Here is a 27,874-nt window from a genome sequence, read left to right as displayed (position 1 = left end):
CTAAGCAGAATTACAAAGGCCCTGAGACTGGTGTGTGTCTGGTATAGACAGGGAATAACCAGGAGACCAGTGTGGCTGAGCTCTAGGGAGCTGATAGGCAAAAGACCATAGTAGAGAAGAAAGGATAGAGGTATAAATCAGAGGGGTAGAATCTTGTAGCCATTGTAGGGATTCAGTTATTCCTTACTTCTCTCTCTTGGGTAATTAATGAATAATTCAGAATGCAAGTGAATCTAAGTCAATCCACAAGTTAAGAACAGAATATGAAGAAGGTGGTCTTAAAACCATCTCTCACTTGGACTACTGAAAAAGCTTTCTGTGGGACGCCTGGCTGGCTCAGTAGAGCATGGGACTCTTGTTCTTGGGTTTGTGAGTTCAGCCCCACATTGGGTGTACAAATTACTTAAAGATAAAACCCTGGGGCACCTGGGTGGCTCAGTCCATTTGGCATCCGACTCTTGATTTTGGCTCAGGGCATGATGTGGGCTCAGGTCATGATCTCACAGTCATGAAATCAAGCCCGGTATTGGGCTCTGCACCGGGCATGGAGCTTGCTTGGGATTCTCTCTCTCTCTCTGCCCTTCCCTCCCCTCAAAATAAAATACAATAAAATCTTTTTTTAAAAAGCTTTCTGCAAAAACTGGACTATTAAAAATGCTTTCTGTAACTGAGCTTAGGCAGGCCAGGTCCAGAGATCCAGAGGGGCCCCCCACAGGACCAGCCAAAAGGGTCTTTGGTTTAGCACAGGATAGAAATCAAACGTGAGCCAGGAAGAAGTAAAAGCAAAGTTTATTGAAGAGGGTGAGTAATAGAGCATAGCAGACAGAGTGTCTGAGAGACTCCGAAAGGAAAGGAGAGGAGAGGAGAGGGAGTCTCATCATCACTTGGGGTTAAGGGGTTTATATTGGAAAGGGGTCCACGGTATGTGTTCCTTCAGGAATCCAGGGCAGAGTCCAATCAAAAATGGCCGTCAAACGAACAATTGGTGTTATTTCATAAATTACCAAAGGTAGGGGGTATTGATGCCAGTGTCGACTGGGGTTTGTTCGAGGCTAATGTCCTGGAACGTGTTGGGGATCCAGTTCTTTTTAGACGTTGTCAGGTATTTGGGGGCCTAGGATGAAACTCAGAGAATGATCAACTTTCTTGTCTCCCCCTCGGAGCGGGAACATAGCTTTTTTGGTTTATTCAGATGCAAAGTGAAATATAGAACGTGAGTAAATGGGGGCTAGCAGAAAAGCAACAGAGACAGAGCCTTTCTAAAGATGGAGTCCCTTCAGCTTCCCTATCTTACTTGCATTAATCTTGCCCTTCTCGGATTTGTCCTCCTTGCTGCTCTGGAGAGTTATTTCTTTTTTTGTTTTTTTCCAACGTTTATTTATTTTTGGGACAGAGAGAGACAGAGCATGAACGGGGGAGGGGCAAAGAGAGAGGGAGACACAGAATCGGAAACAGGCTCCAGGCTCTGAGCCATCAGCCCAGAGCCTGACGCGGGGCTCGAGCTCACGGACAGCGAGATCGTGACCTGGCTGAAGTCGGACGCTTAACCGACTGCACCACCCAGGCGCCCCTTGGAGAGTTATTTCTAAGATGCTTGTCACATCCTTGCTTAAGACCTTTCAGAGGCTCCCTGTGGTCTCCACACAAAAGTTTCATCTCAGCCTGGAGTCCACAGGCATTTGTGATCTGATATCTTCTCAGCTATATTACTTAAGTTTTGTGTTTTGTTTCGTTTGTTTTTTGGGTTTTTTTTTTTTTTTTTTTTTGGTTTATATAAGCTAACAAAGTTAGTTTAAGGGAAAAAAATGTATTATTAAGGAGAAGACTGTGTCATGAACTCAGGGATGGAATAAGGCTATATCTCAGAGAGGAACAGACATCTGGGGTGCACTAGAAGGGTGGGGAGGCGTTCTGTCTTTCCACTCTGCCTCAGTGTCTTCCCCCACCTCTGTGCCAAGCAGCTGATTGGCACCTGGATGAGTGTAAGGGAAAGGGGTGCAGTCCTAACACCCAAGAGAAGTGATAATTTCTGGACTGATAAACTTGACTTCAGAAAGTTCTACTCTATCATTTTGTGTCTATGTCATTGTTTTTTTTTTTTTTATTTTCTCTTAATTAAAAAATGTTTCTGATGGGGCGGCTGGATGGCTCAGTTGGTTAAGCATCCGACTCTTGATTTCTGCTCAGGTCATGATCCTATGGTTGGTGAGTACGAGCCCCACATTCAGACTCTGTGCTGAGGGGCGCCTGGGTGGCTCAGTTGGTTGAGCGTCCGAATTCAGCTCAGGTCACGATCTCGCGGTCCGTGAGTTCGAGCCCCACGTCCGGGCTCTGGGCTGATGGCTCGGAGCCTGGAGCCTGCTTCCGATTCTGTGTCTCCCTCTCTCTCTGCCCCTCCCCCGTTCATGCTCCGTCTCTCTCTGTCTCAACAATAAACAGACTCTGTGCTGAGTGTGGAGCCTTCTTGAGATTCTCTCTCTCCCTCTCTCTCTCTCTCTTTCTACCTCTTCCCTCACTTGTGCTCTCTCTCTCTCAAAATAAATAAATAAACTTTAAAGAAAAAGTAAGTCTTCTGGGGAGCCTGGCCGTTTCATGGGGTGATGATACTTTAGCCCACGCTCAATTGTCAGTTCTGCAGGTCTAGAAACTTCATATATTTATGCTTAACTCACAGGAGACTGTGGCATAAATCAAAATGCCAGTTTATTAAATTTTAGCCACTACTATACTTCTTACTTAAACACAAACATAATCATGTTAGCTCCCCAGTGCCTATAGGCACCATATGATCAAGTCAAGCTCTTTAGCGATCTGGCCTTGAACCAACTTTGCAGTTGGTTCTTATATGCCATGTGTGTACTTTCTTTAAATTTTTTTTTTAATGTTTTTATTTATTATTGAGAGACAGAGTGTGAACAGGGGAGGAGGGGCAGAGAGACAGGGAGACACAGAATCGGAAGCAGGCTCCAGGCTCTGAGCTGTCAGCACAGATCATGACCTGAGCCAAAGTCGAACGCTTAACCCACTGAGCCACCCAGGCGCCCCTCATTGTGTGTGCTTTCTATATGCTGCTTCCTTTGACTGGAATGTCCTTTCTGACTGTTTACCAGGCAAAATCCTCATTCTAATTGAAGGTCCATTACCTTCTCTCTCTATTTTTTTAATGTTTATTTATTTTTGACGGGGGAGCAGGGAGGGGAGGAGACAGAGCACTAGTGGGGGAGGGGCAGAGAGAGAGAGAGAGAGCCTGAGACAGAATCCAAAACAGGCTCCAGGCTACGAGAGCTGTCAGCACAGAGCCCGACACGGGGCTCAAACCTATGAACCGCTAGATCATAACCTGAGCTGAAGTCGGATGCTTACCAGACTGAGCCACCCAGGTACCCCAAATATTACCTTCTCTTAAAGCCTTCTCTGGAAGCCCTACCCCTACAGCAGACCATATTAATTGCTCCCAATTCTGGGCTAACATGGCCCTTATGTTATTAGATTATACCTCACCATATATTCATGACTACTTCTTCTATTGGGCAGTGAACTCCCTGAGGACCAGAACACTATTTTAACCATCAAGGTAACTCAGAGTACAGCATATTGGCTAAGCACAAGACTCTCAATAAACGTTGAATTGAATTGACCTTACTCATTTGTATTTTCTGCAATTATTTCCCTTTCTTTCCTAAGTTCTTACAAAAGTTAATTTTGAAAATGTCAACCTGTCTCAGCTGTAATAAGAGGACAGGCGAAGGGAGCATGTTCATGCTGGGACTGAGAAAATCACATCCCTGGGGGCCAGGGATGGTGACTGGTGTGGAAATACAAGTGATGGACCCCACAGGGAGGGAAAAAACACAGCGGGAAGAGCCAAACCAAATGACAAGGGCTTCTTCCCACCAGGAAATTTCCTTTTCAAATCTCATCTTTGCTCAAATCTGGAGGTTTCTGGATGTTGTAAATGGAGGGCCCAGACCCCATGTGGGCTGTCTGTGCACAGTCTCCAGTATGTTAGTGTGCAAGTGGATGGAGGTTGGCTTCCTGACTGGGACCTGTCTCTGGTGAGATGAGAAGAATTAAGAGAAGGGGTGCCTGGGTGGCTCAGTCGGTTAAGTGTCCGACTTCGGCTCAGGTCATGATCTCCTAGTCTGTGAGTTCGAGCCCCATGTCGGGCTCTGCGCTAACAGCTCAGAGCCTGGAGCCTGCTTCGGATTCTGGGTCTCCCTCTCTCTCTCTCTGCCCCCCCCCCCCACTCATGCTCTGTCTCTCTCTCTCTCTCTCTCTCCCTCTCAAGAATAAATAAACATTAAAAGAAATTTTTTAAAAGAAGAAGAATTAAGAGAAGAGTGTTGGTCCATGATTGCCTGACACCCCACCACCCTCCTTCGGACTAATCAAAAGATAAATGTGATAATGTGGGCAAATGCAATGGAACAGATCTTGGGAGACAAGGAAATGGAAGTCTCTGGAGAAAGAAGCAGCAGCTGGAGGCATGAACGCAGTCTGACTTTTGTCCTGGTGTTTCCTAATCTCATTCCCACAATGTCTCAAACCATTCCCCGATTCCTTCATCTCTCCTCCCCTACTCTGACTCCCAAGTCCCCTGCAAACCCTTGAGATCTGCCCCAGAGAGGGAACAGGGAGCTGACTGTGGAGGACCAGAGGCCTCCAGTCTTCCCTGATGATCAGCATGGTGTTTACTAAGTCCCCAGCCTTGAAGTCATTTGTGGCGCTCTCTGCCTTACTGAAGAAAAATGAATTTTGCCTCAATTCCTGATTCCTGTTTAAATATTTAGTTTAATCAGCCCAGGCCCAAGTGCCTTTTCCATTTCCCCTGGTGCCTGGGAGCCATGCTGACACCAGCATCATAAATAATGTATCTGATCCCAGGAACATGCCACTGGCTGGGAGTCATGCCATCCCTCAAGTCTCAGGGCCTGCCCTCTGCTGCAGTCGCTTTGGGAGAAGCTGGACCAGAACAGAGAAGTCCATCTTGAGCCTAAAGGCTTCTCCTCGAAGCTACTCCTGGATGGAGTCATTGTGCTTCCCCATCGCAGGGCAGATCTGAGAGGCCATGAGGGGGTGCAGGGGTCTCGCTGGTGGGGAGAGTGAGAGAAGCAGGAAGAGGCAGGAACACCGATGCCACAGAGTGTTTGGACTCCACCTTCGAGGTTGCTTCAACCTGTTGGAGAGACGTCAGGGCCACTTAGAACAGGTCCAACCTAAATCCTGTGTGAATATAGAGCAGAGAATCAGGATACCAAATAAAAGGAGGCAGTTGAGTTCAAGGGCAGAGGTATTAAGGAGACTCCATGAAATACTGGAACCTTGCATCCTCCTTTCACCTCCAGAATTCTGGCTTGTAACATGGGTTCTGCCTTCTATTCCAAGAACACAGTCTAAATTTCACCCCATTATACCAGAAGCCTGGGGGGAAAGTTAGGACTTCAGGAGATGCAGACTTTTTCTCCTCGTACAGAAAGGAACCAATGATGGGATTTGGCTGGACAGGTCCTGGGTGTCCTTTGCCAAAACCTCAAAAAGATTAAACTGTCTCCAGGTGCCCTCTTTTTGGAGCTAACCCCTCAGTGCTCTGATCTATGCAATTAGATGGGGAGCACTGTGTTAGTTGCCATTAATGATATGGTCCTGGCTTTGGCTTTGTAAAAGAAGCTCCTTGGGACAGCTCTGTAATACTTGTGCTTTTTTCCTCCAAAACTTCGCAGAGATAAAAGGAAACATAAACAACGATTTATTTATCCAGGAGTTCAAAGTATAGCTTTGAGCCCTTCCACATAGTCTGTGCTTTTTGAAATCAAGAGTGCAAATAAACTTCGCTCAGTCTCTTTTATTTTTTTTTTTTAATATATTTTCCCCCTCAGTCTCTTTCAGAAAGGGCAGCTGCTATAAACCACAGATAAACATAAAAGGAGCTGATGAAAAGAGCAAACTCTAGTCTTCATCCGTCAGTCTGGGGAGTTCAGAAGCCCTACTCTCTGTCCTTGGAGTCATCTACTCTGTAGAATCTCTAGGGCCAAACTCTACTAATCCATTTTGAGCTGCCTAGGTATCTGGAGAGTCAGGAGCCACCAAAGGAAAGATGTTGGCAGAGGAGTTGGTCTCTGATGACCAGCACCTTGTCAAATCCAGGGGTCGATGATCTGTTGCTCTGATTTGTCACAGCTGAGCCCCTCCCTTATTCACTTGGTTTCTGGGACCCGTACTCCTCTGGCTTTTCTCCCGCCTACCTCACTGCTCCCTCAGTCCTCCTCTGTGCCTCTCCTCTTCCTGATCACTACATGAGTAGGTCTCAGTCTTGACTGTATTTCAGAATAACCTGAGAATTTTTTTTTTCTTTTAGCTGAAAATCAGGGTCCACTCTGCACTAATTAAATCGGGATCTCTGGGGGGTGGGACCGGTATGATAAGTAGTTCCTCTGGTGCAGCTGGGGTACAGAACCTGCTAGCAAAATGCTGGCTTGCCCCAGGGTGTAGGCTTCTGCCTGCCTCCCCCATCTACACTCTCTCTCAGCTGAACTGACCAGTCCCCTCATGGACTGCCTAAACAGATTTGCATTTTTAGCCTGTGTCTCTGTGCTGAGCTCCAGAGCCCACATCTGCTTGTCTGTTTAACACCTCTGAACAGATATCTATAAGCATTTGGAAGTACTAACATCTATGATTTTGTCCTCTCATCTCCTACATCCAATCCTTCAGCAAGAACTGTTGGCTCTGCCTTAAAAATGTATCTCCCACAAAAAACAAAACAAAACAAAACAAAAAACAACTCCTTGGGCCATGACAGCTACAATTCTATTCCAAACGTTTGTCACCTTCTTCCTCCTTGAACTATGTTAGCCTTCTAACTAGTCTCCCTGTTTCCATTCCCCACAGTCTATCCTCTGCACTGCAGCTCGAGTGATCTTTTTGATTTGTTTTTTTTTTTTCTTAACTTTCAAAAGGCTTTATTTCAGACCATATTATCACGCCCAGCATCACTTACAACCAAGAAACATTTTTTAAGATAAAAAAATGCAGTAAGTGGCCTATACCTATGGGATTCATTGATCTTACCACGAAGACACAGTTCATCTGAAAGAATAGGTAAATGGCAATGAAAAGCTATAACAGGGGCGCCTGGGGGGCTCAGTCACTTGAGCATCCGACTTTGGCTCAGGTCATGATCTCACGGTTTGTGGGTTCGAGTCCCACGCCGGGCTTTGTGCTGACAGCTCAGAGCCTGGAGCCTGCTTTGGATTCTGTGTCTCCCTCTCTCTCTGCCCCTTCCCTGCTTGTGCTCTTACTCTCTCAAAAACGAATAAAGAAACATTTTTTTAAAAAAGCTATTATAGTACTGGGGTAAGAGGGAACAACAGCCTACATGATTAAGTGTCGTCCTATATAATTTGGTACAAAATTTTTGCCATCTTTGGTTTGAATAGGACTTAGATGAAGTGGTATTGGATTCCTTTCTTTCTGTGTCCCTCTTTTCTTCTGCATCCCTTTGTCTCTGCATGTAGTGTTCAGTGTTTTCTGGATGAATCTATATTTACTTAAAATTGAGTTGTGGATACCACCTGTATTAGTTTTCTAGATCTGCTGTACAAATTACCACAAACTGGGTTTCTTCAAACAACAGAAACATATTTTCACCACAGTTCTGGTAGCCAGAACCCAGGAATCAACATGTCAGCGGGGTTGATTCCTTCTTTAAAAAAAAAAAAAAAAAAAGTTTATTTTGTTTTGAGAGCAAGAGAGAGAGACAGAGAGAATGAGCAGAGGAGGGGCAGAGAGAGGGAGGGCGAGAGAATCCCAAGCAGGATCCTTGCTGTCCGTGCAGAACCCAATGCAGGGCTTGAACTCAAAAACCATGAGATCATGACCTGAGTAGAAATCAAGAGTCAAAATCAAGAGTCGGACACTTAACTGACTGAGCCACCCAGACACTCTGGGTTGATTCCTTCTGAGAGCTCTGAGGGAGAATTCATTCCATAGTTCTCCAATAGCTGGTGGTTGCTGGCAGTCTTTGGTATTCCTTGGCTTACGATTGAGTAACTCCAGTCACTGCCTCCACCTTCACATGGACTTCTCCTCTTCACTTTGTGTCTCCCGTCTCCCATAAGAACACTTGTGATTGGATTTAGGGCCCATTCTAATCCAGAATGATTTCATCTCCAGATCCTTAACTTAATTTCATCTGAAAATACCCTTTATCTGAATAAGATCCCATTCACAAGCCATATTTTTGGGAGACTCCCATTCAACCCACCGTAGGATCTTAGAGGCAAAAAGGTTAGGTAGAAAGTAGTCAGGTTTGTTTTTTCAGACTGGATCCCTTCCCTTCTCCTCTTCTTTCTGGCTTTCCTCCTTCCTTCTCCCCAACCCTGGCTGCTTTTCCAGAGCTGGGAGCGGAACTCTCTATCTCAGTCTGAGAATTTTGCTCACTGACCCTTGTGAGATGGGCAGCCCTGGGCATTCCCCTTCATCTTCACTGTCTGTCTTGGTCAGCGACTTGTGTGGCTGTCTGCCCATGCCCTGCCTGTTTGCACATTTGGACCTGGACTCTGATCTGCTGAACCCGGACCTGCTAAACCTGTTTTTTTCCCAAGCTGAAGGACTCAGGGAACCTGCTTCTTCCCCTGGGGCCAGGGTTTGGTTTACTCCTTAGACAAGACAGGCAGGCTCTGTGTAGATGGTGACACAGAAGAGGCTATTTTCACTGCAAATCTCCCTTTTAAGCTCTAGGCCTATTTGTCCACCTCTTTCCTAAAGAGGAAACATCTACCTGGATGTTTCCAAAAGGAAAACAACACAATTTGTTTAACATTAAACCTGTCAACTATCCCTCCTCCCCCAAATTGCCTACCCTACAGTATTTTTTTAAATTAATTAATTAATTTTTAACAGTTTATTTATTTAGGGGTGCCTGGGTGGCTCAGTCAGTTGAGCATCTGACTTTGGCTTGGGTCATGATCTCATGGTTCGTGAGTTGGAACCCCACATCCTGCTTGCTGCTGTCACACAGAGCCCACTTCCGATCCTTTGTCTGTCTGTCGGTCTCTCTCTGCCCCTCCCCCACTCGTGCCCTCCCTCTTTCTCTCTCTCTCTCTCTCTCTCTTAAAAATAAACCTTTTAAAAAAGTTTAAAGTTCATTTATTTTTTAGTAATCTCTCCACCCAATGTAAGGCTTGAACTCACGACCCTGAGATCAAGAGTTGCATGCTCTTCCTACTGAGTCAGCCAGGTGCCCCCCTATTCTAGTGTTTTAAACTCACTGCATCATACCTCTTCCCACCCAGTTACTCATACTCTACCTCTCCAAAGTCATCAGATCCCATAACCCCTACCTCCTAAATCTTTCTCAAATCCCTCTACTTTTCTCCCATCCCCCTGCCTCTACCCTAGGTCAAGCCATCATCCCTTCTCACCAACCTACCAACCTCACCATGTTTCCTCACCAACCTACCAACTGGTCTCCTGCCTAGACCCTTCCATCTTGTCGAATCCTCTTTACTGCAGCGTGTGTCATTCCTATAAACACTCCCTGTTAAATCCCTTAGACATTCCCATTTCCCCTTATAATTCGTTTTCCTAACTCCACACCCTGTACTGCCCAGCCATCTCCCCATCCAAATTTATAGCACTATGCCAGCTAAAAAAGGGAGGCTTTAAGATCAATTAGTTCAACCTTCCAGGGGCTCATGCTTGTCCCCATTGTGATTTCTGGTCCCTTTTCTGCTACCTGGAAGCAATGCTGCCTCTAGAGTAGGAACCTCCTGTGGATGCAACCCAATGGCTGAGCCAGATCCCCTTGGAGGGCATGAGAAAACCATGGACTCCTAAAATGCACATTTGCAAAAACCAAGACCTTCTGAGATTAGCCCTGAGCTTCATGTTTTCAGCACAGGGATGGATGGAAGGCGATGCTCCTTGACTCTAGAAGCTACAAAACTCCTGACTCTCATTTCCTTTCCCTCGGGGGCTCCCTGCTTTGATTCTTGCTGTTATATGCTTAGCTTTCTCCTAGGATACAGCACATGTGCCTTTAAAACCTAGGACCTCCTTAGAATAGCTGAGACAGGCTGGCCTTTTTCCAAAAGAATTTTACTAAATAACAAAACAAGTTAGTGAAAGAAAAGAAAAAAAGACAGAGAGAGAAACAAATCATAGAAAACACAAACAATAAGATATAATCCTTTATCCAAAACCTGGCATCTAGTTTCAGATTAATTAGATTCTAGACACCCCCCTCCTACCCAAGTTCCTTTCCTGAATTCAATATCACGAAGCTTCTAGTCTCTGGCCAGCTCTGTAGAACCTGTATGAAAACTCTATCCTCAGATTGAGACAAAAATCAACTCTGTCTCATTTACTTCTTCCTTCCCTCCTTTCTTATGAAAGGGGCAGAGGGGCCGAGGGAGAGAAAAAGAGAATCTTAAGCAGGCTCCATATTCAGCTTGGAGCCTGTCCTGAGGCTTGATCCCAAGACCCTGGGATCATGACCTGAGTTGAAATCAAGAGTCGGACACGCAACTGACTGAGTCACCCAGGTGTCCCCATTTACTGCTTTCTTGAGCATCCATTTCTCTTCAGCTAAGTGGTGGGATGCTAGGAACACAATGGGCCTTTAGACAACTTCTTACCATGATTCCCTCTCTCTTTTTTTCAATGTTTATTTATTTATTTTGAGAGAGAGAGAGAGAGAGAGGAGAGAGAGGGGGAGAGAGAGAGAGAGAGAGAGAGAGAGAGGGAGAGAGAGAATCCCAAGTAGGCTCCCTGCTCCCCATGAGATCATGACCTGAACCAAAATCAAGAGTCAGATGCTTACTATCTGAGCCACCTAGCACCCCCCTCCGACCCCCCCCCCCCCTACAATGATTCTTTAATCACAATAGCCATGCCAGGAAATTTTTCCCACGGAAGGTTGGATTTGCCAGGGGATTTCTGGCAAGGTCTGAGAGACACCTCTTCCTTAGTGGTGAGGGTGGCTGGCATAGAGAGAAAGGACCTAATATATAGGAAACTCTGAACATGTGCCGAACACTTTATGTATTGTTTTAAGCACAAGACTTTGCTATAGGTATCAATCCCTAATCGTATTTTGAAGAACTTGAGGCTCGGTGAGGATAAGTATCTTGCTCAAGGTCTTACAGCTAAATAGCCAAACTAGGAGTGAAGTTTGGGCTGGTTGATGACAAGTTTGTGGTGATCTGAACCACACAGCCTCCGGAGGTAGAGGTACCTTTGCTTCCTTTGAAGGTAAAGGCTTTTCCACCCTTTCTCTGCTTTGAGGGTTTCTTTTAATCTCCAAACATTTGCAAAACTCCATTATGGCAGTACCTCTTTGATATTAGGAGATATGTTTCATAGACAAAATCCTCGCATTCAAATCAGTACCTAGTTCTCTAACTATACTGAGCCCATCATTGGTATTTATGCTTTCAGATATGGAGCATGTACTATGTAGAAGACACTGGCCCAGGAGCTGGAGGTGGAAGAGGTTGAATATACAAAATCTAGAGGAAGGAAAAGGCCCTGGGTTCTGGCACCATCGTACTTCCTGCTCCTCCCCCCAAGTCTCTGAAACCTTTCAATGGGGGACTTCTGGATAAGACTGTTCCTAAGGAGAGGAGGTGGGTATAGATGGAGGAAGTTTTCTTGGCACCTTTTGCCCATTAAGTATGGTTAGTACAGTCACCACAAATACTTGCTAAGGTGCACAAAGTTGGGGAAATGAGAGAGCAGTACGGAACTAACAGAAATACAGAAATATTTGGAAGGGGGAAAAAGTACTCATTTATTTAAAAATGATGGAATGGTCAAAGGCTTTAAAACTTGTGATCTGTTCCTTTGTAGTTTATGGTTTTCAGGTAGCCTTGTCACTTGGAAAAAGGCTTCTGGTTTAGAGAATTGTAGGCCAGAGGAAAGGGCTGAATTATAATCTCAATACTGCTACCAGTTTACTGGATGACTCCAGGTGAATTATTCAACCTATTTATGTGTCAGCACAGAAATGGAGACAGTGATGTCAGATATGTCACAATATGTTTTCCGTGGGATGTCCAGTAAAAGGATTATGATAAACAACTATTCAGTGCACATAACAGAACACTTCTGCTTTTTTCTCTGGTTCAGAAGAGCTGACACAGGCTCACATTGTACCCATGGTATAAAACCCTTGGGAATCTGAAACATTATGGAGTTAATAAAAAGCAACAGACACCTGTTATTTACATAGTGCTCTATGCTGAATGATTTATAAAGCATTTTCATATATCATCACAACTGCTTCTCAACTCACCTGTGAAATGGAATTAATGTTCCCATTTTATATCTGAAGAAACTTGGGTCACACATAATCAAGGTGATTCAGGCAAAGGTGCTTTATTTTTATTTTTTACTTTGCCTCAGCTGTGTAGAAAATTATTTTTTTCACCTTAGTAATTTGTGATAACGGACCATCACAAATGCCATCACCATACAAACAAAACACAATCTTTTCTCAGGACACTTCCCATCCCTACACAGACCCCACACCCAGAGTCACCAACAGGTAGCTGTAAATCACCAGAAACTCCAAACAGCCCAGGAAGGGGAGGGATCATCTTTATGCTGATTATATGACAATGCCTGGGAGAAGTTTGGAAAGGATTGGCTTTTTAAAGAAAGTTGTTTGCGTTAATTTGGGGGATTGCCCCAGCTAAGATTCAACTCTATTTGTTTTTTGTTAGTTTCCTGTGAGGGAATTAAGGCTGAGGACACAGGGATTGCCTAGAGTATTAGCATGGGAAAATAATGATTTAAAAGCTTTAGACACATAACTAGTTAACAGTGCATCAGTGGCAAGGTGACTAAAACTATCTCCTCCTTTGTGGTTGGTGGTGAAAGGTAGGGTCCTGTTCCCCTATGGGCAAAAAGAACCCCCACTCCCTTCTCTAAGGGCCTCTTTTCCTGGCAGGGCAGCACAGTGTGTAGGGCCTGTCTAGAGGTGAGGCCTCCACGTGGTGGGGGGGAGTGGGTTCTGTTCAACCCGGGTTTGGGATGAACGCTGACAGACCTACCAATGCAGTTGGGGTAAACTTGGGAGGGCGTCAGTTTTTTCTACACTTGTCCCCAGTTGGGGCTTTCCCTGAGGATGCTGGAAGCACCTGGAGTCCTCCTGGCCCCAAGGTGTGCGTGACCCAGGACCACTGCATTAACGTCACCACGAGGAAGGTGCTCTGCGGCGTGCACTTAGTTGTACCCAAGTGTTTGCCCTGAGGCTGGCGCCCACGTGCTAGAGGTCTCGCATACAGGGGTCTCCCAGGGACGGAGCAGGGAGGAAGACCTGTCTGGAGGTGGCCAGGTGACAGGGTACACTGGCTGAGGCGGTACCGGCTCGGGAGAGCCTGAGCCCCTGCCCCCGCCCCAATTCTCTAACAGCCCCAGGTCCGCCTTTGCGAGTACAGGCCTCTGCTTAGGCCACGACCCTTGCCCTAGGGTACTCCACTTCCAGCAAGGGCCCCCAAGCTACCGCCCGCCCCAAGTCCTTGCTGGCCCCGCAGCGACCTCCCCCGGCCCGGCCCACTCGGCCTTGCAAGCCCGTCGCTGGGGGCGGTAACCTGCCCCCACCCCGTGGCGTCCCCTCCCCTTCACTTCCCCCTCCCCTCGGTCCCTCCCTCCCCTCCCCCCCGTGGCGAGGCGGCTGCTGCGGCGGGGCGGCCGCGGCTGAGGCGGCGGCGGCGGCTGCGGCGGCGGCGGCGGGCGGGGCTCGGCTCGGGCTCCGCGGGCGGGCGGGCGGACATGGCGGCCAACATGTACCGGGTCGGAGGTAGGAAAGCTCGGCCCGACCCGGCCCGTCTGGGAGCGGGCTCGGGAGTGGGGGATCGGGGCGAGTTCACCCTAACCGCTGGGAGCCGCGGGCGACCCGGCCGAGGGCGCAGGGAGCGGGGGGCGCCGGGGCCCGCCGAAGGGGCCGGGGTTTCCCACCCCCGCCACCCGCCCCTCCCTCGACTGTGGCCGGCTGGGGGCCGGCGCCCACTCTGCCCCTCGCTCCCACCCCCGCTCAGTTTTCTAGGGCCAGGCCTGTACTTGGGGGTGTGAATCCTCAGACGCCCCCCTCCAGGACACCCGCATTGGGTATGGGCCGTCGAACCCCCTGATAGGGTGGTCTTTCCCCGCGTGGCTTCCAGGCTGTGGGGGTTGGAGAGGATGGGGGGACATCCCCCCCTCCTCTACTCCTTCTCCCCTTTAGTGGGAGTGTGGGGTGGGGGTGGGGGCGATGGGGGTTCAGCCAGGGGCACAGCCAGGGGCCTGTTTGTGGGGACGGGGCCCTGCACCTCTCCTTCCTCACCCCCCTCCCGTTTCTTGCCCAGCCCCCCAAGATGGGACACAGTGGGGCCAGGGCACCGCAGCCAGAGGTGGGGAGTTGAGCTCTGCCTGGACGTTTGCTCTGGTGTCTGCCTCCTTCCCAGCCTTCTGCAGGAGAGAGAAATAAGGTCAAACAAACTTTCTCCCTACTCACGACGCCCTCCTCCCTCTTTCTTGGTAAAATAATAATTCAGATAAGTGGCGTGTTTGTGTGTGAGACTCGCTCTTCTCTGCTCATTAGTGAGCTCCTGATGGATGGTGGTGGGAATGGCCTGGCCAAATGAGGCCACTTTGCAGAAGAGAGACAGGAAAGAGCCACTGAGATAGACAATAACAACGCAGCCCAACCTTTCAAATAAACACACAGTGGGAAGTTTCCAGTGAGCCTATTAGATGAGAGGAAAAGCCACACTTGAAAATTTTTATCCTTTTTATTGAAAGCCGGTTGTGATTTCTTTACAACACAACCCTGCATGGATCTGGATTAAATATGGTAAAGAGTTTTTTAAAAGCCTGATATCATCTCTAGAGAGCTCTGTCAGAAAGTGAACCCCCTTTCATGTCTGTACACCCCTCAACCCCCCCATCATCTCAGACCTGTGGAAAAGTTTGTCAGTGTGCTTCCTCTTACCTGCTCAGCTCACTTGATTGGTTTTTGTTTTGTTTCGCTTTGTTTTTTTTAGTGATTGAAATGTACTTTTGGCTGCTAAGCTTTTCAAGATGCTCTAAATTTGTCTTAGGTCAATAGTTTTATGTGAGAAGCATACTCCAGGGTAAATTGGATTGAGGGAAAAGATGTGGGAGCAGTTACAGCATAAGACATGTTTAGTCAGCTCTGACTACTTAATGATAAGAGGGGTCTGTTTATTATTTAGTGATGGGTGGTGTGAAAGTTTAGGAGAACTTGATAAAACATGAATTGAAATGAAAATATTAGAGGAAAATAAGGGTCTGTGAGTAGTAGGCATATGAGAAAATATATTAAACTTGTATTACTAAATTTGCTTTTATCAGGGAACGAAGTCTGCACTTCATTTTGAAAGTGAATTTGCCTAATATAGAAAGTCATAGATTGACAAATGTGAACTTTCTGTTGAAAAGATTAAGCTCTTTACTTCCTTTAATTACAGATTATGTCTACTTTGAGAATTCCTCCAGTAACCCGTACCTCATCAGAAGGATAGAAGAACTCAACAAGGTATACACTGAGCTTTCTTGATTCTAATATTAAAAAAAATAATTGTTTTCCATTGAAGGGTAATTAGGTAAAGGGCATAAGAAGTGATTTTACTTTCAGTCCTAGAGTCTTTGAAAGTAGAGATTGCAGATTAGAGAGTTAGGCAGGATTCTGAATATTCTTTTACTTTTTATAATTACCTGTGATATTAAATTTACTGAGTATTTAACATCTGCATATTTCTTCACATTGCTCGGAGCTTCTCAGAGCAGGTCACTCCTGTAATTCAGTCCCTTTTTATATTTAGAGTCATAATTGTATTTCTCCCTTCTTAGTGAATCATGATTTTCCTCTTCCATCTTTAGAAGGAGGAAGCTATGAAATCTAATATTGAAGGGAATTTGTAAAATTCTGGACTAGACTAACTAATAAGAATACAGTTTTGGTATAATGCAGAGTAGCTTCCTACTTTAGGCCTTAGGTAAATAAAAACTTTTATATTAAGGTTTGTCCCTGGTCGCTGGTGTCCAGGACATCAGAAGCATTGTGACTGTTTGCATATGAATGCAATGGTGGCTTATGAAAACAGTCATAAACTATATGAACCATAGATTACTAATGATGCTCTGTTTTCCTCCAAACCAACTGTGAAGCTTATTTGTACAGCTTATGAGAATTCATAGTGTTAAAATGTTGGGACTATCTAGCTGAAACCTTTCCCCCAAAGTACCATCTGGAGGCTGGTCCAGTTCTGAGCCCTAGGAAGTGGGGTGTGGTTTAGGGCATTTCTGGTTTATGAGCCCCGAGATCTTGGTTTGCTTCTGGAGATACCCCGTGGACCTTGCATTTGTAAAACTTTTGTCGTATTTTGAGACCACTACCGCCAAATGAAGAGAATGGTCTCAGGATTAGATCAGTCTGTGGGTGGGAACTGTTGGGGTGTCATTTTAACCTTTTTTACGTTATTGATGTAAAGGTGTAGGTAACTCGAAGCTGTTTATCAGTTTATGTAGAAAATTAATTAGGATACAAAAGAGAAATGTTGGCCTGTGAGACTGGTATTCTTTGTCTACTCCCTACCCCTCTGACCTCCACTTTCAGGGTCTCTGCCTTGCTCATATGGCTGCCAGCACAGTAGATTCTTGGCTGTTTTCATGTGCACCCACGTTAGGACCACCGAGTCATTTCTAATCCCCTGTACCTGCTCTGCCTTGCTCTTTTTTCCATATCATTTATCACCTTCAAGTATACTTAATTATTGTGTTTATTTTCATTGCTTGTTTTCTCAGACTAGAATGTAAGCTCTATGTGTGTAGTGATCTTTTCTGTTCACTAATGCATCCCAAGTGCCTTAGAATAAAGCGATTGGTACATAGTTAAGACATTCAGTGATTATTTGTTGAATTAATGAATTTCTCCAATGTCTGATGTTAATGCTTGCACAAAGCTTTTACTGTTTACAAATTATTTTGATTTGTTCGTTTTACAGATATTTCTGAGGACCTGCTACCTGCCAGGCATTTTTAGATATGCGCTTTTAGGAATTCAGGGGTGCACAAAAATAGGTCTGGTAGTGAGACAATCATCAGCCAAAGTATCCCACAATTAGAAGGAAAATTGCAGCTGTGCTAAATTTGCAAACATCAGGACATGGTGTTCTGGAAGCGTATAATCTTGGGGATTCACATTTGTTACTTTTTCTGAGCCTCAAAATAACCTTAAACCTTTAAGGTAGATGCATCATGGAGTGTTTAGAGGTATGCAGTGGTAATATGACTGGATTGCACCCTCTAGCTTGAACTTGGCTCATTTCACACTCCTTTGTCGTCATAACACTGTTCACTTCAAAAGTATCCCTCAGGGCACCTGAGTGGCTTAGTCAGTTGAGCATCCGACTCTGATCTCAGCTCAGGTCTTGATCTCAGGGTTGTGAATTCAAGCCCTGTGTTGGGCTCCATGCTGGGTGTGGAGCCTACTTAAAATAGTAATAATAATAATAAATTATATTTGAAAAACAGTGGCGCCTCGGCTTAGTCTGGTAAGCCTCTGACTCTTGATCTTAGCTCAAGTCTTGATCTGAGGGTCGTGAGTTCAAGCCTTACATTGGGCTCTGCGCTGGCATGAAGCCTACTTTAAAAAAAAAAAAAAAAAAGAGGAACGCCTGGGTGGCTCAGTCGGTTAAGTGTCCGACTTCAGCTTAGGTCATGATCTCCTGGTCTGTGAGTTCGAGCCCTGCATCGGGCTCTGTGCTGACAGCTCAGAGCCTGGACCCTGATTCGGATTCTGTGTCTCCCTCTCTCTCTGCCCCTCCCCTGCTCACGCTCTCTCTCTCTCTGTCTCAAAAATAAGTAAAAACATTAAAAAAAAATTAAAAAAAAAAGAAAGTACCCTTGTCTTCCCATCTATAACTTCTTCCTGGTCCTCTGCTTTCAGCAGAGAGTCCTTATTATAATAATGGTTTTTGGGAGGCTGGGAATGACTGAACTGTGAGAGACTACAGTTTGTAATTTCAGACAGTGGCAATTTAAATAGACGGATTATTGGTAAATAAGTGAGATTGACTAGTATTAAATAGTGAATATTTACATAGGGCCTTTATTTTTGAAGGGATATGGAAAGGGTATCTCATTTATTTTAAAAAAATGTTTTATTTACTTTTGAGAGAGTGCAAGTAGAGGAGGGGCAGAGGAGGGGAGAGACAGGGGATCCCAAGTGGGCTTTGGGTTGACAGCAGTGAGCCCAATGTGGGGCTTGAACCCACAAACTGAGATCATGACCTGAGTTGAAGTTGGGCGCTCAACCAACTGAGCCACCCAGTTGCCCCAAGATTTCTCATTTTAAAGAATTCATTAAACAAATATTTATTGAGTACTTGTGTACCAGGCACTAGGCTAGCTGATACACAACAGTGAACAATATGGACCTATTTTCTGCCCCTCCTCATAGTCTCATGAGGGAGACACATGAAAGACAAGTTACCAGACATAAAAAAAAAAAAAATAGTGAAAATGATGTTAACTTTTAAGAAGGAAATAAACAAGGATCTTAACATAGAGAATAACAGGGGTCACTCCTTTTGGATAGAAGGGCAAAGGATATTTTTTTTCATTGAAGTTTATTTATTTATTTTTGAGAGAGAGCAAGAGAAAGTGAGCGCGTAAGAGAGACAGAATCCCAAGCAGGCTCTGCACTGTCCACGCAGAGCCCAACAAAGGGCTTGAACTCACGAAGCAAACCATGAGATCATGACCTGAGCTTAAACCAAGAGTTGGATGATTAACCTACAGAGCTACCCAGGTGCCCCAGAAGGGGAAAGAATTTTAAGGACACTGAAGTTGAGTCCTAAAGGATGAGAAAGGTAGCCATGGGAGAGAGCCCACACAAATGTTCCAGATACAGGCCCTGAGAGTAGCATAGGTCAAATTGGCAAAGTGGGGAAAATTAACATGATGGAAAATCCCAGTAATGAATTTAAGAGTACTTGATATGTTCCAATTGATAAGCCAGGATAAGAAAGGACATTTACCTAGGAGTGCTTGGCTTGCCTCAGTCAGTGGAACATGCGACTCTTGGTCTCAGGGTCGTGAGTGCAAGCCCCATGTTGGGTGTAGAAATTACTAAAAATAAATAAAATTTAGGGTGCCTGGGTGGCACAGTCAGTTAAGTGTCTGACTCTTGATCTCGGCTCAGGTCAGGATCTCACAGTTTAAGTTCCAGCCCCACATTGGGCTCTTCGTTGGTGGCGCGGAGCCTGCTTGGGATTCTCTCTCCCTCTCTCTGCCCCTCATCCACTCGTTCTCTCTCTCTCTCTCTCTCTCCCTCCAAATAAATAAACTTAAAAAAAATTTTTTAATAAAAAAATAAAACAAAAATAAATAAATTTTAAGAAGATAGTTACTAAAATAGGTTAATGTCCTTTCTTTTTTTCTTTAAAGTTTTTATTTATTTAATTTCTACACCTAACATGGGGCTTGAGCTTATGACCCTGAGATCAAGAATTGCATTTCTTCTAATTGTGCCAGCCAGGCATCTCTAGTAATTATCTTCTTTTTTTTTTTTTTTATTTTTTTTTTTAACCTTTAATTTATTTTTGAGACAGGGAGAGACAGAGCATGAACAGGGGAGGGTCAGAGAGAGGGAGACACAGAATCCGAAACAGGCTCCAGGCTCTGAGCGGTCAGCACAGAGCCCGACGTGGGGCTCTAACTCACGGACCGCGAGATCATGACCTGAGCCGAAGTCGGCCGCTTAACCGACTGAGCCACCCAGGTGCCCCTTTTTAAAATTTTTTTAATGTTTACTTTTATTTTTGACAGACAGAGACAGAACACGAGTGGGGGAGGGGCAGAGAGAGAGGGAGACACAGAATCCAAAGCAGGCTCCAGGCTCTGTGTCTGCACCGAGGCCGATGCAGGGCTTGAACTCACACTGCGGGATCATGACCTGAGCTGAAGTCGGACGCTCAACCGACTGAGCCACCCAGGCGCCCCCTATTAATTATCTTCTGAATAGAATATGTGTGTGTGTGTGTGTGTGTGTGTTTAATTATTTTATTTTATTTTATTATTAAAAAAATCTTTTTTGGTGTTTATTTTTGAGAGAGAGAGAGAGAGAGAGACAGAGTGCAAGTGAGGGAGGGACAGAGAGAGAAGGCGACACAGAATCTGAAGCAGGCTCCAGGCTCTGAGCTGTCAACATAGAGGCCAACACGGGGCTCAAACCCTCAAACCTAGAGATCATGACCTGAGCCGAAGTCAGACGCTTAACCAATTGAGCCAGCCAGGTGCCCCTTGTGAAGATAATCTTTTGGAGGGTGAATATAAGATTAAAATAGAAACAACTTTTGGTATATTTTATTTAGTCATTATCTAGGTTGGATGTTGCTCCTACTTCTAAAGATTGCATCTGCTGGCCTCCAGGGTGGCAGGGCAGTGGGGGGGTGGCTGGGGGAGCTCAGTTGGTTGAGTGGCCAAGTCTTGATTTCAGCTCAAGTCCATGAACCCAGGGTCGTAGGATCGAGTCCTGCATTGGGCTTTGTGTTGAGCATGGAGCCTGTTTAAGATTCTCTCTGTCCCTCTATTCCTCTCCCCTACTCTGGCATTTACTCTCTCTCAAATTAAAAAAATTAAAAAAAAGAAGATTGCGTCTGCATTCATGTTGAGAGAAAGCTGTGTGCACATAATAGTGTAGTGTCAGGAAGTTTGGGAAGTTAAACTTGTGGAAAAATTTGTTTGTTATTTGCTACTAAAATTCTTTTGGTGTGTATGCTGTATTATTTGTGTGTATCTTCATATTCTGTATATTTTATTAGCCCTATGACTTGCTCTGAGATTCATTTTGCTGTTTCTAGTCTTATGGGTTTTTTTGGGGGGGGCGGGGAGGGGGGAATCACTAATTTCTTTGAGAATCTGATGACACCCTCTGCCTCCAACTACGTTTGCACATAATTTCAGGAGAGTCCCTCAAAGCCCTTTCGTGAAACCCAGGTTGAGACCTCTCCTACCATTTTAGATCTCTTGGGAAAAAGGACAGAAATTGGGAAAGCACCTTTTCACTTGTTCTTTAGTTTGAGCAAACCACAGACGTTTTGAAATGGAAAGTGTGTGTGTGTGTGTGTGTGTGTTTAATAATGTACCTTCTAAGTCTGGGATAGAAACAGACATGAGTATGACTAAAATGATTTTAGAGCTTAAGAAAAGCCCCTTATTGCTAGAGGATATTTCAGTAAACATGCTTGACGGAACAGGATTTAAGAGGCTGCAATGCACATGGAGAAAAGAATACAGAAGAAAAGTTGACATCCACTGTGGGTTCTTCTTTACACATGTCCCTGCTTTTCCCACCTATGTGGTTTTCCCTGGTCCTTTTTTCTTGGACACTCAGCTTTCCATGCTTCACCTGTTGGACTCCTTTCCTTCTTTCCTAGGACTCTACCCCCTTTCCTCTGCCTTCCCCCAGTGGGTTGCTCTTCCTGCTTCCATGAGTGAGAGAAGTAGAGTCTGGAGGGGAAAGGAAGTTGTAAAGGAAAATATGAGTGGCAATATTGTCAGGCACATTTTACATTTATGCTTTAGTTGCGGGGAACTGGTGAAGGTTTCTAATCAGGTGAGGGACATGATTCCAACTGGGCTTTGGAGGGTTGGAAAGGAGATGATGTGAATAGACATCCTTGCTAGAGTGGAGGCTTCGTGAGGGTGGGCACTATGTATCCATGGAGCTCAGCTCAGTGCTTGGGCACAGAGGAAGGTCTCAAAAGAAATGTGGTGAGTTGAAAGAATAGCCAGACTTTTATATATACCAATTTTTTTTTCACTTTTTAAAAGTAATCTCTACACCCAATGTGGAGCTCGAACTCACAGCCCTGAGATCAAGAGTCAGATAGATGCTCTACTGACTGAGCCAGCCAGGCACTCCTAACCTAGGTTTTTAGAGCAGTGCTTGGAGAACTATTTGTGGTGAAAGATTTTTTTTTTTTTTAACGTTTATTTATCTATTTTGAGAGGGAGAGAGAGAGGCAGACAGAGAGGGAGAATGAGAATCCAATCAGGCTCTGCACTCTCAGCACCAAGCCCGACACGGGGCTCCATTCCATGAAACGAGAGATCATGACCTGAGCAGAGATCAAAAGTTGGATGCCCAACTGATTGAATCCCCCAGGCACCTTGTGGTGAAAGACTTTTAAGAATGTTCACTATCTGGGGCACCTGGGTGGCTCAGTTGGTTAAGCATCCGACTTCGGCTCAGGTCGTGATCTCACGGTTTGTGAATTCAAGCCCCAAGTTGGGCTCTGTGCTGACAGCTCAGAGCCTGGAACCTTCTTCGGATTCTGTGTTTCCCTCTCTCTCTGCCCCTCCCCTGCTCGCACTCTGTCTGTCTCTCTCAAAATAAATAAACATTAAAAGAATGTTCACTGTCTCAGACTGCTTTTATAAAATGAAATAAATAATAGAAAAATGAAGTTTAAAATAAGCTTATAAAACCACAAGCCTTCATTTTTCATTAGTAGGTTCAACAGATTAAAATTAACTATCAGATGCTCTAATACACACTCTCACTCTCAGTTCTCATTTCATTACACAGCAACAGTTGTAGACTGGGTCTTGGACCATCCTTTGAGTAGCTCAACTTTAGAGGAATGCTGGAGGGTGTGTGTGTGTGTGTGTGTGTGTGTGTGTGTGTGTGTGTGTGTGTGTGTTTTGTATGTGTATTTGTGGAGGGGAAGAGGTGTGTGTGTGTGTGTGTGTGTGTGTGTGTGTGTGTGTGTGTGTTTTGTATGTGTATTTGTGGAGGGGAAGAGGAACACTGTAGTTGCAAAGTACCTAATGGCCAAGTGTGTACATGGTTCAGAAGAGACTTTATTTTTTTAATTTTTAAAAAACGTTTATTTTAAAAATTTTATTTTTTTAAGTTTATTTATTTATTTCTGTGTGTGTGAGAGAGAGAGAACACAAGTGGCAGAAGGGCAGAGGGAGAGGGAGATACGGAATCTCAAGCAGGCTCCAGGCTGAGCTGTCAGCACAGAGCCTGATGTGGGCTGGAACCCACGGACTGTGAGGTCGTGACCTGAGCCGAAGTTGGACGCTCAACCGACTGAGTCACCCGGGCACCCCTAAATGTTTTTTAAAAAAAATTTTTTTGTTTTACATTTTTATTTATTTTTGAGAGACAGACACAGCACAAGTAATCAGGCTCCATGAGCTGTCAGCACAGAGCCTGATGTGGGCCTCGAACTCACAAACTGTGAGATCATTACCTGAGCCCAAGTCAGACGCTTAACCGACTGAGCCACCCAGGTGCCCCGAAATGTTTGTTTTTAATTATATTTGAGAGAGAGAAAAAAGAATGCGTGGGGGAGGGGCAGAGAGTGAGGGAGACAAGAGGATCTGAAGTGGGCTCTGCCCTAATAGAGAGCTCAATGCAATGTGGGGCTGGAACTCACAGACTGTTAGATCATGGCCTGAGCCAAAGTCAGGTCCTTAACTGCCTGAGCCACTCAGGTGCCCCAAAACTGTTTATTTTGAACTGTGCCCCTCCACCCCAAGCAGTTTTGAATTCGTTTTTGTAGAGTATTCCTAGTGGAGGAACTCACTAGAAAGGCAGAAAAAATATGCCACTAGACACTTGCTTTGGGTTTTGAATGTGCTTTTGTCTTAAAACAAAACTGATAAAGAGCTTATAATTGTAGTCATTGATAGATTTTATTTACAAGAAGTATTGACCTGTTCATTTATTAGATTGCTGGATCATTACTTCTGGAGGATGTATTTGATCACAATATTGTGAAATATGGAAGCACTTTGGTTAGGATTTAATATGATTTCAATACAAAGGGCAATATTTCTCCATGACTATTTCTCACTCTAAAATACTGCTGCTGAACTTCATAAAATTGACAAATTTACTGTAGCATAAGTATATTCTTATTTCTTTATGTCTGAATATATCTGTAAGCCCAGAGAAATTCTGAAAATTTGTTCTCATATTTGTTTGAAATTGGAAATCACAATAGCATTTTACTGTAATCTATGTGTTTTTACAAGGAACTTTGTAATGAATGACTGACCTTGAAAGTTCTCAGAATTCATAAGGAATAGGAGGAGAGTAGGAACCTGGGCCCCAGCTGCAGCAAATTACAACCTAACTGAATATTGGTTGTATTCTAGACTGTAGTCAAAAATAAATAAGAACTTCAGCGTTCATAACTCAGAGATTTTAATACTTTCATATGTGAAGGTAAACTAAGTACTGCTGAGAAGATCAACTATTACAGATTCATAGACTTAAACAGGGCTGGAGAATGCTTTTCCAGGTCTTCTGCTCCATTCTGTCTGACGGCTGCCCGAACCTACAGGGCTTCACCATCATGAAACATGGGGGTGTTCTGGAGAGGGCTGGATGATTTTACTTTTAGCCTCTGCTTCTGGGAGTGGGATATGTTTTGCTGTCTTAAGTAAGTTACGTTGTGGCTCTGAAAATTTGGGGGATTAGTTTCTCAGGGCTAAGCAGATTTAAGCATCTGGCTTTAGTCATTAAAGGGGTGTGATCACTTTAGATTAATTGATACTAGTAAGTTATTTAATTTTGACATTTCAGTTTAACTTGGAACCTTTGCAAATGCTGCACATCCTCATTTGAATTTTTTCAGCTCTCTGATTATCCTGCAGTTGTGGTTGGCACAGTGTAAATGAGATTGATCTTGTAATTGTGTTGTATTTAGTTTTGTTTTGTAAACTATTTGAGTCTATTCTTCGGTACAGATAACTTTTATTTTTCTTCTCTCTTAGACTGCGACGGGCAACGTGGAAGCAAAAGTAGTGTGCTTTTATAGACGGCGAGATATTTCCAACACGCTTATAATGCTTGCAGACAAGCATGCTAGTAAGTTAATTGTCTTGTTTTAATTAAAAAATGTTTGAAGTTTTTTGTTTTCCATGATAGGAGGAAAAATACTTTTTGTTACCTGTACTTTTTTGCCTTTCCATTTGTCTTCCTCTTAGTTTAGGTGGGAGTAATTTTTTCAGTGGTACTTGGTTTTAGTATATATTTTCTTTCCTTTTTTTTTTTTTTTTTTAACGTTTATTTATTTTTGAGACAGAGAGAGACAGAGCATGAACGGGGGAGGGTCAGAGAGAGGGAGACACAGAATCCGAAGTAGGCTCCAGGCTCTGAGCTGTCAGCACAGAGCCTGATGCAGGGCTCAGAGCTCACAAGCCGTTGAGATCATGACCTGAGCTGAAGTCAGACGCTCAACCAGCTGAGCCACCCAGGCACCCCTACCCCTTTAATTTTTTAAAACAATAAACACAATGATAAAAAAAAAGTGGCTTAAATTTTAAGAAAGAAGACATGTGAAACATAAGTATAGTACTTTATTTTTAAGTTTATTTATTTATTTTGAGAGAGAGAGACAGCATGCGGGAGGGGCAGAGAGAAGGAGAGTGAGAATCTCAAGCAGGCTCTGCACTGTCAGCGCGGGCTCAAACTCAAGGAACTGTGAGATCATGACCTGAGCCAAAACCAGGAGTCGGACGTTTAACCGACTGAGGCACCCAGGCGCCCCAGTACAATACTTAATTTTGAAAGTAATTTTTGCCCTACAAAATATATGAGACTAGGACCATATGTCTGTGTGTTTTTCAGTTTGACACTGTGATCTGTAATACTCTGGTCTTGGGGATCCTGAAGCTTTTGGAGTGTTGCGGTAATGGGGTAGGAGAGGCTATTGTATACACAGGTTTATTCTGTGCCTGTGTGATAATTATTTACCCACTGTGTTGCTGGTTTAACCTGGAAGATTGATTGTCTCATAAGTTAAATTCCTACTATATTTTCTGCTGTAGTTCATAGTGTTTTTAGATTTCTGTTTATTGTATAAAAAGTGTTTATTATGATATGAGTTGTTCTATAATTACAAATTATATTTTGACAGATTCAGGGCATTCCTGTTTGTCCTTCCTGTATGAGACCAAAGTACTACTTTTTATTATTTTTTAAAATGCTTATTTATTTTGAGAGAGAGAGAATAAGCAGGGGAGGGGCAGAGAGGGTGGGAGAGATAGAGTCCTAAGCAGGCTATTTGTTGTCAGTATAGAGTCTGACTCAGGGCTCGATCTTACCAACTGCAAGATCATGACCTGAGTCAAAACCAAGAGTCGGGCATTTAAATGAGTGAGACACCCAGGCGCCCTGTCTGCTGACTGTTCTCAGCATGGCCACATTTTGTGCTATTTTAGGCATGTAGATGTAGAAAATCAGAATTGAATAGGCCCTTGGTATTGACCCTTAGAAATCAAATTTAAGAGATTTAGAAAAAAAAGAAAAAGAGATTTAGAGAGGGGGCGCCTGGGTGGCTCAGCAGGTTAAGCGTCCAGCTTTGGCTCAGGTCATGATCTCACGGTTTGTGAGTTCAAGCCCCACATCGGGCTTTCTCCACTCTCAGTGCAGAACCTGTTTTGCATCCTCTGTTTTCCTCTCTCTCTGCCCCTCCTTCCTCTTCCCCCTCAACAATAAGTAAACATAAAAAAAAAAAAAATGTCAGTTGGTTTTTCTTTGTCTTTTTTTAAATGTCTTACTTATTTTTGAGAGAGAACGTGAGCTGGGGAGGGGGAAAGAGACAGAGGATCAGAAGTAGGCTCTGCACTGACAGCAGTGAGCCCGATGTGGGGCTCAAACTGCCCAACTGTGAGATCATGACCTAAGCCAAAGTCATCTACTCAACCGACTAAGCCACCCAGGTGCTCCTCAGTTGATTTTTCTACCTTCTGAGCAATTTGTAGATCATTGGGTGGATTACTTCTATCTACATTTGCTTGTTTCTTCTATTATCTATTGAGTTTATTCTCAGAGGTAGCTATATGCTTAGGTATGGTGGAGTCAGAAGTATCTTGTATTTCTGTTGTTATTGACCAAAATTTCAGGTGGGGAGAATAAAACTGCTTGAATAGTTCTTGCTGTATAAAGAGGTTTTATAGGAGGATTAATGGAGAGAGTATCATGTATTTGAAAGATTTCAAAATTGGGCTTAAATTTCCTGAGCCTCAGTTTCTCCGTTTAAAAAAACTTTTCCATTTTCGACTCCTTTAAAACTTTTTATTACAGAAAATTTCAAATATACACAAGTACAGAGAAGTGTGTAATCCACCTGATGTTTCCATTACTTTGCTTTAACAGTTATCAATCAATGACCAATTAATTCATCTGTACCCCTACTTGCCCCTTATTTTGAAGCTCATCAGAGAAATCTTACCATTTCATCTGTAAATACTTCAGTATGTATTTCTAAAAGATATGGCCTCATTCAAACTTACAGAAAGTACCAAGAACATAAAAGGAACTCCCATATGGCCTCTACCCAGATTCAGCAATTAACATTTTGCCCTATTGACTTTATTATTCTTATTATATGTATAAACTGAATCATTTGAGAGTAAGTTGGAGACATCCGTGTGTTTTTCCTAAATGCAAGGAAATTATTTTACATAACCACAGTATAATAAACAATTCAGGAAAGCTAATATTCACACAAAACCATTATTCATAGTCCTTAATCAAATTTTATGTACTAACGGTGTTCTTTATAGCTGTGTATGTTTTTTCTTAGTTTATTTATATTTATTTATAAATGTTATTTATTTATTTTGAGAGAGAGAGCACAAGTGGGGAAGGGGCAGAGAGAGAGAGAGAATCCCAAGCAGGCTCTGCCCCACCAGTGGAGAGCCCGATGTGGGGCTTGAACTCATGAACCATGAGATCATTATCTGACCCGCAGTTGGACATTTAATCGACTGAGCCACCCAGGTGCCCTTTATTTACTTATTTTATTTTATTATTTTTTTTTAATTTTTTTTTTTATTT

General features: G+C 44.0%; 1 protein-coding gene across 11 annotated transcripts in view; it reads left to right on the top strand.

Annotated features, from left to right (window-relative positions):
• Positions 1 to 27,874, top strand: part of MTA3 (metastasis associated 1 family member 3) — a 217,509-nt gene that overhangs the window by 29,147 nt on the left and 160,488 nt on the right. For 7 of the 11 annotated variants that reach the window (XR_003412400.2, XR_008289493.1, XR_008289494.1 and 4 more), the window contains exons 1-3: positions 13,713 to 13,804; positions 15,474 to 15,541; positions 24,805 to 24,898. Coding sequence is in view for 8 of the 11 variants with exons in the window: in XM_027033648.2 (XP_026889449.1) it covers positions 13,777 to 13,804; positions 15,474 to 15,541; positions 24,805 to 24,898 (190 nt within the window). In the remaining 3 variants the exon portion in view is untranslated. Of the gene's footprint in view, positions 1 to 13,712; positions 13,805 to 14,340; positions 14,521 to 15,473; positions 15,542 to 24,804; positions 24,899 to 27,874 lie in introns of those variants that run through there. The other 4 variants (XM_053200991.1, XM_027033647.2, XM_053200992.1 and 1 more) reach the window with 4 other exon arrangements.

The sequence above is a fragment of the Acinonyx jubatus genome, chromosome A3, assembly GCF_027475565.1.
Source record: "Acinonyx jubatus isolate Ajub_Pintada_27869175 chromosome A3, VMU_Ajub_asm_v1.0, whole genome shotgun sequence".
Classification (NCBI taxonomy): Eukaryota; Metazoa; Chordata; class Mammalia; order Carnivora; family Felidae; genus Acinonyx; species Acinonyx jubatus.
Note: the sequence above shows the minus strand (reverse complement) of the source record. Positions and strands in the feature narration are given on the sequence as shown.